Source organism: Ips typographus, linkage group LG14, assembly GCF_016097725.1.
Source record: "Ips typographus isolate SLU linkage group LG14, UJ_Ityp_2.0, whole genome shotgun sequence".
NCBI classification, from domain to species: Eukaryota; Metazoa; Arthropoda; class Insecta; order Coleoptera; family Curculionidae; genus Ips; species Ips typographus.
The window spans coordinates 313914-324282 of NC_138435.1; the positions used below are offsets into that span (position 1 = coordinate 313914).

A 10369-nucleotide genomic window follows, 5' to 3' on the forward strand; every position below is an offset into this window, starting at 1 on the left:
AAGCTGGTCTCGGTTTACATCATAATTTAATAATTGCTTCAAATAAAGTCACATTAAAAATCTTGATTGTACTATTAATTATTATTATTAACCTGTGGGGCGTGTTAATTACAAAATAAAGACTACTAATACTAAAACATACAATAATCAAAATTAACCCTCCAAAAATCTCTTAAACTAAAGTTCTTGCACCATCATCAGGAATAACAAGTGCCGAAGCTTGTTAAGCATTGCAATAAGGAAAATTTTCATGATGTGTGTATCACAGTTTAATTATTATTATTGATCATGAAAACTTCAACTTGACTCTAGTTTGCTTTAGGCGAATTTCACGTGGGGTTAGTTGCCGTTAAACGCTGCTTAAGGGGTTTAACGTAGTACCATTGGTCTTCCCCGAATTTTTTAAATAACTGCAGAATAAAGTGTATTTAACTCGGGGTTTTGTAGGGAAATTAAACATTTTACCCTCGTTTGCCAGTCTTTTCCGCTCTCCTTTCTCTCTTTAGCCTCGTCCCGTTGTTTTTGCTCCAACGCCTGTTTCGCATTGGTGGCTTTGTCGATTTCATTAAATCTCAATCCGGCCGTCACTTCCTTCCACAGCTTCCTCGATTCGTTTTCGTCCTGCAAACTGATCGGTCTCACCTGTTTCTTGATGGTGTTCAGTGCGTTCACGTCAATGAACAATTCGGGCTCCACCTTAAAAAATAACTCACAGTAAACCAGGTTTTTTTTTTTGTAAAATTGGCAACATTGGTCACTTGACAAGACTGTGACTTTTTTCCATCTGTATTGTCACAGTCTAAACTAGAGTTAAAAAAGAAACTAACGATCAATAATATCGATCCTCTCTCAGTAGTCAGAGCGCACATCCCTAGTGGCTATGGCGGCCATATTTGTTGTTTAGTTCTAAACGTCAAACTAGAAAGCGCGCCCGGTCCTTTATTTTCTAGTTCAATTTTACTCAAAAAAAGCCGACAAAAGTGCGTTTTTAGGGATGAAAAGTACCGTAAAGTGTTCGATAAAGTGTCCCCGATTATGTGAGTGCAAGTGGTTTGGTGCTAGTGACCAAATTGCTCCAGAAAAATGGATTTGAAGTTGGCGTCCTTATCAACAATAGGGCCCGGTTGAATACAGTGAAATATGCATGAATTACAAGTTTTTTTTGGGTTTTTCACCGTTGTTCAGCTCTAAAAGTAGTTCCCACAAAACATTTCCGGGGGTCTTGTGAAGAATAGCTAACCACGAATTTTGAGTCAATTTTTTTTTTTTGGGTTAGGTTACGTCCTATATAGTACAGATAAAAAAGAAAAAATGCGAACGATCCACAATTTTTGTCACAAAATCGTTCAAAAAATCCATGATTTTACAAGCATTTTGTGGAATTTGATCAGCTGATTTGGAAAGTTCGTCTGCGCTGTTGCCAAATCGCACGCGTAGTCTGAAATCAAATATTACATCATTCTTAAAAATTGTAGAAGTGTTTTGAAAAAAGAATGAATATGAGAATATGTGAACCTATGCTAACCTAGTGGCCGATCACATAGAGTAATCAAAAACATGGTTATGCTGTAATGGTTATTTTTTAAATATTATTAAAAAAAAATGCTTAGGTGAACCTATGCTAACCAAGTGACTGATCACTTAGATGGCAACAGCGGACAAAGCATCTCGTCGTAGTAAATTCATGGTTAGTTATTGTTCACAAGACCCCATTTCCGGTTCTTTCCATACTTTTTAGTGTTTCACGGGCAATTTAAGTTGGAGAAACGCTAACCGGTTTCGGTGCACCAAAATGGCGGCAACAGTGCACTGGAGCCGTTCTCCCTAATGTCTTGGTAGTTTTAATTAAAAATCGGGGAAAATTTGGTTTGAGCCAAAAAGCCGAGTTATTAAGCATTAATGCTTATTTCCCCGGCACTTGCAAGTTGCTTTTAAGGGCAATTGAGATTTGAATGTGACAGATCAGATGCAAAGTAACACAGTCTAAGCTGTCCTTAAACCCAACTTAGCAAGTGATAAAACAAATTGAAGTTTTGTGCATATAAACTTTGCATAGACGATACGATAATGACGTAATTGCTATGTACACTGGTTTGGACTATACTTGTGTTGCCAAGGAGGCATTAATTTTAAGGCTTCATCTAGTGTGCAGAGCAAATTTGACGTCCCAATGACGTACATTACCTTGTCGGCCCACTTAGCCTCCATAACCCCATTCCACTCGCCGCTAATACTGACAAACGGTTTTTTTCTCGTCCGGACCGTAAATATCGGCCGTGACCCGGTGTTTTCGATTGCCGTAAAACGGTTTGGTGAGGAACTCAATGTCGCAATGGAAGCCAGTTTGCGGGGAACTGATCGTTACCGTACCGCCCAGTTCGATCCAGGGCGTGGTCAAAATGGAGCGGCCGTACCCGTTCGGAAACGTCAGGTGGTACTCTTCGTTGTAGTCCAGAACCTGGTGAAACAAACGCTTAGCTGCGTTTACACCTTGATCGAGTAAGGAACTCACTGAAACGATCCCTTGCCCGATATTGTACACGCAGACTGATAGGCCCAGGAACTTTGATTTGGTGTAAACGTGCGCATTGAAACTGATTCTCTTATCCACGCATTCGGCGTAAAATGCCGAAACTAAATATGACAATGTTTTGTACAGATATTTTATTAACTGGACAAATGGTGAAGGGGCAAACAATAAAAAAAACTTACTTGGAGGGTGATGAGAGACTTGTTCTGCCACAAATGTGAGCTGATTGCGTTTACACCAGGGCACAGGGCCGTCTGCCACCGTTTCCTCGTTTACTTCCGTCTTGTCTTCGCACACATCCCAATGGCACCGGAACACTTCCCCTAATATAGGGTTGTAAGGTTTCTTAGCTACGGAACTCTTCCGACCCGCGTGGTACGACGATAGGTACCACTTGACCACTTGCACCATCCGGTCTCTTGGGTCCTTCAAGTCTGGGATACTGATAATTCGGTTAGAAAGCCGACAATTTTAAAAATGTTCAGGCAAACCTGGTAAACAAGTCGGGGTGGGCGAAATAGTCCGCGTACATTTCTAGCAAGGAGCGTCGTTCTAGTATAAAAGTGGGCAGTACCACTTTGGTAAGATCCATGCCAATTTTCACTTGGGATAAAAGATGTCTGATAACCGATCCGTGACTTTCCATCTCAACGTCCGGTTCGTCATCGTCTTCGTACAGGGCTGGACGAAAGTTTTGAAAACACTGAGTGGCTCAAAAAAATTCCAACTTACCGTCGTAATCTAAATTTCCGGGTGAACTCTCGCTGGTTTTGCGTACGGACGGAATGACCACTGTGGGCGGATTCGGTTTGGGCCCCTCATTGTCAAATGACCGTAAACTACTGCAAAAACAAGGGCAATTTACCAACCAAAAAAATAAGGCAAAAATACCTTCGACGACGGAAATTTAAACGGTTACTCAAAAGGCGCATCATATTGCTTATTTCGTTGTTAGTTGATTGTTTGTTTTCATTGAGTCACTCGCACATTTTTAAATCAAATATTTACTTGTAACAAAGTTAAAATTCAATAATAGGAGAAGAGACAACAATTCACTCTCATTCCCCCCTTGGGGGGCTGATTGAATATTCAGTAAAAGTTACGAAACTATGGAGGTGCAAACTTTCAGTGACAACTAAATATATTATCGAATCATATGGTTTGGAGGGTCGATTTTTAGGGTTAGGAAATGACGCACGTGACGTCACGACGCCCTTTCGCAGACGCCGTCAAATTCCAGTGGCGCAGGCACATTTCGAGCGACTAACAATGCAGTACGAGTTTTTTCAATAATCTCGCACTCCATATGCACATAATATGCCATTTATTATTATTTTACTAATAAAAAAAAATGAGTTGGCTACAACAATTCATTTAAATCAATGACCTGCACGTAAATTGCAATTGTATTTAATTATGTCATGAAAGGGTAATTTTCTTGACAAAGGTGAACTAATTTTTATTTTTTTTTTTGGTTGCTTAAACGTCAATTTCAATGTGACTATCAACTAGCAAAATCAACTTGCAGAACCGTAAAAGCAACCGCTGTAGACCAATTTAATCAAATGAAATTAGCACAATGTTGCCAAAGTTTGTCAAAACCAAAAATTTTACCTGTGAGAGACAACCATTGAAAATTAAAAATTTTGTCAATGACATGTGTCAGTCTGACCTAGAGATGGGTTTTCAACCCGGTTTTTTTCCCTTCTAACCTACAAATAATAATGTAAATAATATCACCAATAATATAGTAATGGCCGCATTCGCTTTCACGCTCCGTGGAGCGATCAGAGCGCTTTTGACGTCACGATGACGCAATTTGGCAAAACCATACATTGCCCCACTGTCAAAGTACGTCACTGTGACGTCAAAAACTTAAACGTCTAAAGTATTAGTTTGTATTACTTTTTCATTAGTTTTGGGGATTGAAACAAGACCACGTTGCCAGTTGACCTCACTATAAAGTAAAGTTAACCTGAAAAACCCCTTGGGTTTAAACCCAACCGGGTACCAAAGGTTTTTATGGTATTTTCCTTCTGACCACAGAAGCGGTGACGTCTGATACCTTGTAATTAATTCTGACTGACACAGGTCACTTTTTGATTTAGAATAATGGTTCTCTCTCTCTCTCGTTATTAATTCTGTTTTACCTTCATTTTGGGTTCAAAAACACTCACCTGGGTGTGGCCAATTGACTACCACCGCCAAATGGAATATCGTTGGCATCGAAGAAGTCGTCCTCCCCCTCTGAACTGGAGTAGGACATTTCAGGTACGGCTAGGGCTGTGGCCGTGGCTACAAAAACAGGTCAGGTGGTTCTTTAATCCTCGATTAATGACTTACCGAGCGTCCTGACGGTTCTTCGACCGTTTTCGATGCATTCCGCGCCCAATTCGATGCCCTGTTGAATAACCGCCTCTACCGGCAGTACTTCTGCGAAAATCACTCATTTAAATCAAACAAACTGATGTCGATGCAGACTTACCGTTATGTAGCGATGAGATGCTGCTCGATGTTCCCGTTCTCTCGTTGTACACTCCATTTACTGGGTGTGCCGTATTCTGTCATCATTATTGGACACTAACGTTAAACTATAAAAAATCGCACTATTTTAGACTTACCTTGGCGATTTGAAGCAGCACTATGGAATGCTTAATGTTATCTAGCATCACCTAGAGAAGAAATGTCATTTTGTTGGTCTTCCGGTATACTGGACGTCCAGAAGAACGCTGAAGATTAACAATGAAAAACTCCTAGATTTTTCAAGCAAAACTTTCACAAAATACATGTCATCGTTGACAACTTAATGCACGTGACACTAGTCAAGTGTTGCACTGATTAATGACAAATCAAAATTATGAATGCAACACGCAAGATGATCAGCTTCGTAATTCCAACGCCTTCTATATAGCCGGTTTGTAATTTCGGATCCGAACATGACACCGTGATTATAAAATCACATGGAGGTCATGTGACTTTTCAAACATAACGCATTTGAATCCAAAATCACAAACCGAAAGAAAACGGCTAATATGGTATAGTAGGTGTTGGTTAAACACAGACATTTTAGTGACGTTTTGCATCTTCCGAGTTCTTCCGGACAGAATTAACTTACGTTAGCGTGCTCCAAAATGGCTTGACATTTAGATATTTCATCCGGGTCCGTTAGAGTGTTTATCCGGTCTTCTAAATTCTAAACAGAAACACGCAATGCGATTTACAGTTCAGTTCAAATATCAGATTATCTATGCTGAAGGAATAGAACAAAGACAGACATAATCTTGGAATCAAACTAGAATAAGATGACATAACAGTGTATGTTACAATTAAGAAAAATGGATACTTTGATACAAAATACTAACCAGTCATTAAATATGTCATTTGCGTAAATGGCAACACTGTTTGATCAATTATAAACTACTCAAGATGGAATTTAAGTAAAAAACTGCATATGTAAACTTAGAATTGGTATTTTTAAAACCAAACTTATTTTGTATTTTTTCAAGGGGTTTGAGTCAATCAAACGGGGAACAGTGACGAGTGCACTCTAGAACCAAACTTAATGACAGATTTAATATTTGACAGCCCATAACTTGGTTGCTATGACAGCTAGAAACTTCGTTCAAACGTCAAAATGTAGCACAGAACTTTTAGTTTACTTTCTCTAATTACAATTTTGTCCGAAAAATCACTAGGAACCGAGAACAAGCCTTATTGACAGTTTCAATATTTGACAGTCCATAACTTGGTTCCTATTACAGGTAGATTATTCGTTCAAACGTCACAATGTAGCCTAGAACTTTTACTTTATTTTCTCTAGTTTTCATTTTTCCGGAAAAATCACTAGGAAGCAAGATATCCAGCTTGAACTGCATTAGTGCACTAGAACCAGGCTTAATGACAGTTCCAATATTTGACAGGCTGTAACTTGGTTCTTGTGACAGCTAGAGGATTCGTTCAAACGTCAAAGTGTAGCTCAGAACTTTTACTTTATTTTCTCTAGTTTTCATTTTTCCGGAAAAATCACTAGGAAGCAAGATATCCAGCTTGAACTGCATTAGTGCACTAGAACCAGGCTTAATGTTTCAATATTTGACAGGCTGTAACTTGGTTCTTGTGACAGCTAGAGGATTCGTTCAAACGTCAAAGTGTAGCTCAGAACTTTTACTTTATTTCCTATATTTTTAGATTTTGCTTTAATTCTATTCTCTTTTGCTTCGCTGATCTCAAAACGAACACAACTATCATAAGATTCAACTCACAAAAAAATCCACTTAAAATAGAAATTCGAGCTATCTCCACTCATAAAAATGACGAAAGTCCTGAAATAAGAACTTTTTGCCTATCGAGCTCTGAAAAACAAGTTTCAAGCTATTTTAAGCTTAAAAAATCAGGATTTTAACATTTCTAAGTCTAGAAAAACGAATTTTAAACTATTCATTTCATAAAAGTGATTTTTTCACTGCTAGTAGCTTGAAAATTAAGTTTAAAACGAATTTTTACTCATAAAAATCACTGTTGGTAGTCCAGAAATTGGAATTTTAGACTATTCAGCTTTGAAAATCACTTTGCATACAATTTTTGGCTAGAAAGTTGGAATTTTCGCTACTCACTCCATAAAAGCAATTTTCATTGACTGCTTGAACTCAGAAAAACCAGGAATCAAGCTGTTGGTAGTTCAGAAATTAAATTTAAGCTTTGAAAACAAGCTTTAGACTATTTTAAGCTTCAAACTCACTTTCCAGCTATAAAAACCAAGATTTGAATTGTTTTCAGTTTAAAACATTTAATTCTAAGCTATTCAGTCCAAAAAACTTTGTTCAAATTTGTATGGTCAAATCAGTGATTATGTAAGGCCTTTTGTCTTAACAAAATAATTGCTAATGTTGATATTTTATACAAGAAATCAAAAAAAGCAGCTTAACTTACGGTAGTTTGTTCGATCATAATCTGCAGATAAGCGTCAGCTTCTGCTACTTTGTTGTCAAAATCTTTGATGGTTGGGGACACGTGATAAGTGTCGTAACGCGTCTAAAACAAACGTAAATGACATGAATCAGTTTCGAGTGTCTGCGAAAAGGTTCTTACCCGATTCGCGTGCTTAATAATGGTGTCCTCTAAAGCTTGCACCCAATTATGACGCTCTTCCGCGTCTCTCGCTTGAAAATGGAAGGTTTTATGGTCCACCGTGATGGTAAAAGTGCTATCATCCTCGTCGTCTATCCCGATAACGGCCCCCTTCAATCGTACGCATCCTCTGCGCACCCCGCGCATCATTTTCTCTTTGGACTGAAAAAATGCAAAACTATCAACTTGAATTATTCATAGAAACACTAGCGTCACAAAACAAAAGAAATCACAATCACTACTGATGATCGACAATAACCTTTGAAATACAAATTCCTACATAATGTACTAAATAGGCATTTAATTTGCATCGATGAAACGTGTGGTATATTAAACCAACTGATATAAAAACCGCCTCAGTTTGGTGCCTGTCCTTTTCAGTATGATGGTGGGACAGTTAAGGGTCACCAACATGCTGACTGTTGAAAGTATCAACCATAAAATACAACAAAATGCAGGTAAATTGGTTGGAAATCAATCAAATCTGGAATAACCAACAGTTTTGTGCAGACAAAAGGGTGTCGGATTGGATGTTTATGTCCAGTCCCTGGCCAACCATTACAATTATCCTGATTTACTTAACTTTGGTCTATCGGATCCTTCCTGCTTACACGAAAAACAGGAAACCTTACAACCTGACAACCGTCATAAAAATCTACAATTTGTTCCAAATATGTATGTGTTGTTATATTCTACAATGGGTAAGTTAGTTACTTTAAACCGTATTTAACCTGTTAGTAGTACGAAAATGTTAGATTATTAGGTCTGGATGGATTCAAGGATCGTACAGTTTCAGTTGTGAGCCAATGCAATACACGGATAATCCCGAATCACTGTCTTTGCTCAAATCCTTTCATTGGGTGTACTTTTTGAAAATGTCTGAACTTATTGAAACTGTTTTCTTCTTTTTACGTCACAAAACTAATCAAATCACGGGTCTGCACATTTACCACCACGCCTCCACCTTTGGAATGTCCTGGATTGCTTGCAAATATGTTGGAGGTAGGTAGCAATAACTCCCTTTGCATAAATTTCAGGGTAATTGTTTGTACTTTTTGGGCATACTGAATGACGTCACTATGGATGCTTCTTAACTAATGAGGGTGCATTTATTAGTGCCAAACAATGACAGACAGCTTTTTTGATTTTTTGCTTCTTTTTGACCAATCAACAGGTGCCTTAGCCTCAGTGCCAGTGATGCTAAACTCCTTCATTCACATTCTAATGTACACCTACTATTTCCTGTCCACTTTTGGCCCTGAATGGCAGAAAAAACTGGAAACCTGGAAACCCAAATTAACACTAGCTCAAATGGTAAGCGGACAATTACTAACAATGAACTGGAATTTTCATGAAAATTACAGATTCAATTCACCATAATGCTGATTCATGCCATCTGTAATTTGCGACCCAGCTGCGAAAGTCCTAAATGGTTTATTGTAGGTTTTATCCCAAATATTATACTTATTTACAAAATGTTTTATGACTTTTATCAAATCAGTTACAAGAAAACAGGCCAAAAAACACAATAATAGGTGAACCTACTCAACCTTTAAGCACCTTATGTAGATTCAAATTTTTCATTATTACACAAGAGAATCCTTAGATTACTGGATGATTTATTACTTAGTTTACACAAAGATTGTGTGTCCCATTGTAATTTAAGATTGTTTCCTAGACAAATTAGTTGTTTAACAGTTAAAGTATTTGTATGTTAAAAAATAAGAATTAGCTTTATGTAAAGTTCAAAATGAGTATTATTGATCAATCCTTGGACCCATCCTAGTGGGCAATATGGTCCACTGTGTCTCCCTCAGCCCTCTTATAAACAAATTAGTGTTTTTTTTGCTAAAGTCTAAACAGGACATATTGGTGACCTCATATGAACAAACTGTTGATTAAATTAGACTTTGTCACACAATTGAAAGGAACCTTGATATTGTAATAGCAAAAACAATACAATTTTTACATTAAAGGAGCTGTTATAATGATGTGCTTGTCCTCAATATGTCCCTTAAGGTTGTTTAGTGAACAATGTTGGAATGTTTTATTAACTGTGTTTAAAGTTACACTCTAAAGTGTTTTCTAGCACTAGTTTAGCTGTAAATTCTACTCACAGTATAGTAGGACAGAAGGCCGGAATTGTCATCCAGCACGAACCACCTATACTGCCACCCTTTCATCACATTCGTCCATTTACTAAGGGAACCCTCCATCACTGCCATTTTTTTTTTACGTAAAAACCATTAAAAACAATTACTTTAAACTACTTGCGAGCATTCCCCTATAACAATTCTACTGTTTGGGCCAAGAACTATTTTGTTGGAAATTTGATAATCACAGAAACGCACTGTCAAAGTCAATACGATGGGTTCTGTCAAAAGAATGCGCGCACTGCAAAAATACACTTTTGACAGTAGGAACACGGCGTTGCCACTTAGTTTTTGACGGTGTGGACGTTGATCACGTGATCTCAACCAGGCTTTTGCATTTGATAGTAACGTGACGTTAGTTTGTTTGCTAGTTTGCAAGGGTTTTGTCTGTGGTACTCCAACATCGTGGATAGTTTGTGACTGGCTAAAAAAAAGCAGCTTTCAGCCAATGACGGTAAACAGTAAAGGATTGCTCAATCGGCCGAGTTTGTTCTCTAAACAGTTAAGGAATTAACCAATATCCATGTAGGAGTAGAAAAAATATTTTAATTATGAAACT

The 10369-nt window shown here is 37.9% G+C and overlaps 2 protein-coding genes across 2 annotated transcripts; one reads left to right on the top strand and one right to left on the bottom strand.

Annotated features, from left to right (window-relative positions):
• Nucleotides 1-7: 7 nt before the first annotated feature.
• LOC145737722 (oxysterol-binding protein-related protein 9-like) lies at nucleotides 8-10024 on the bottom strand. Its single transcript, XM_081992547.1, is given in 16 exon segments — nucleotides 8-410; nucleotides 466-696; nucleotides 2185-2250; nucleotides 2252-2458; nucleotides 2513-2634; nucleotides 2713-2972; nucleotides 3022-3211; nucleotides 3263-3372; nucleotides 4708-4825; nucleotides 4874-4963; nucleotides 5016-5091; nucleotides 5152-5202; nucleotides 5646-5723; nucleotides 7460-7561; nucleotides 7619-7819; nucleotides 9775-10024. Coding segments are annotated over 16 exon segments (2091 nt in total). The 5' UTR covers nucleotides 9883-10024; the 3' UTR covers nucleotides 8-329.
• Nucleotides 7968-9408, top strand: LOC145737732 (very long chain fatty acid elongase AAEL008004-like). Its single transcript, XM_081992562.1, has 5 exons — nucleotides 7968-8115; nucleotides 8168-8358; nucleotides 8413-8659; nucleotides 8832-8971; nucleotides 9022-9408. Exons 1-5 carry the CDS (start codon nucleotides 8040-8042, stop codon nucleotides 9187-9189), a joined length of 822 nt encoding a protein of 273 aa, XP_081848688.1. The 5' UTR covers nucleotides 7968-8039; the 3' UTR covers nucleotides 9190-9408.
• Nucleotides 10025-10369: the final 345 nt, after the last annotated feature.

Coding starts and splice junctions, on each gene's coding strand:
- LOC145737732 (XM_081992562.1), top strand. CDS start 8,040: ATGATGGTGGGACAGTTAAGGGTCACCAACATGCTGACTGTTGAAAGT. Junction 8,359..8,412: donor GTTGTTATATTCTACAATGG/GTAAGTTAGTTA, acceptor CGAAAATGTTAG/ATTATTAGGTCTGGATGGAT. Junction 8,660..8,831: donor TGCTTGCAAATATGTTGGAG/GTAGGTAGCAAT, acceptor ACCAATCAACAG/GTGCCTTAGCCTCAGTGCCA.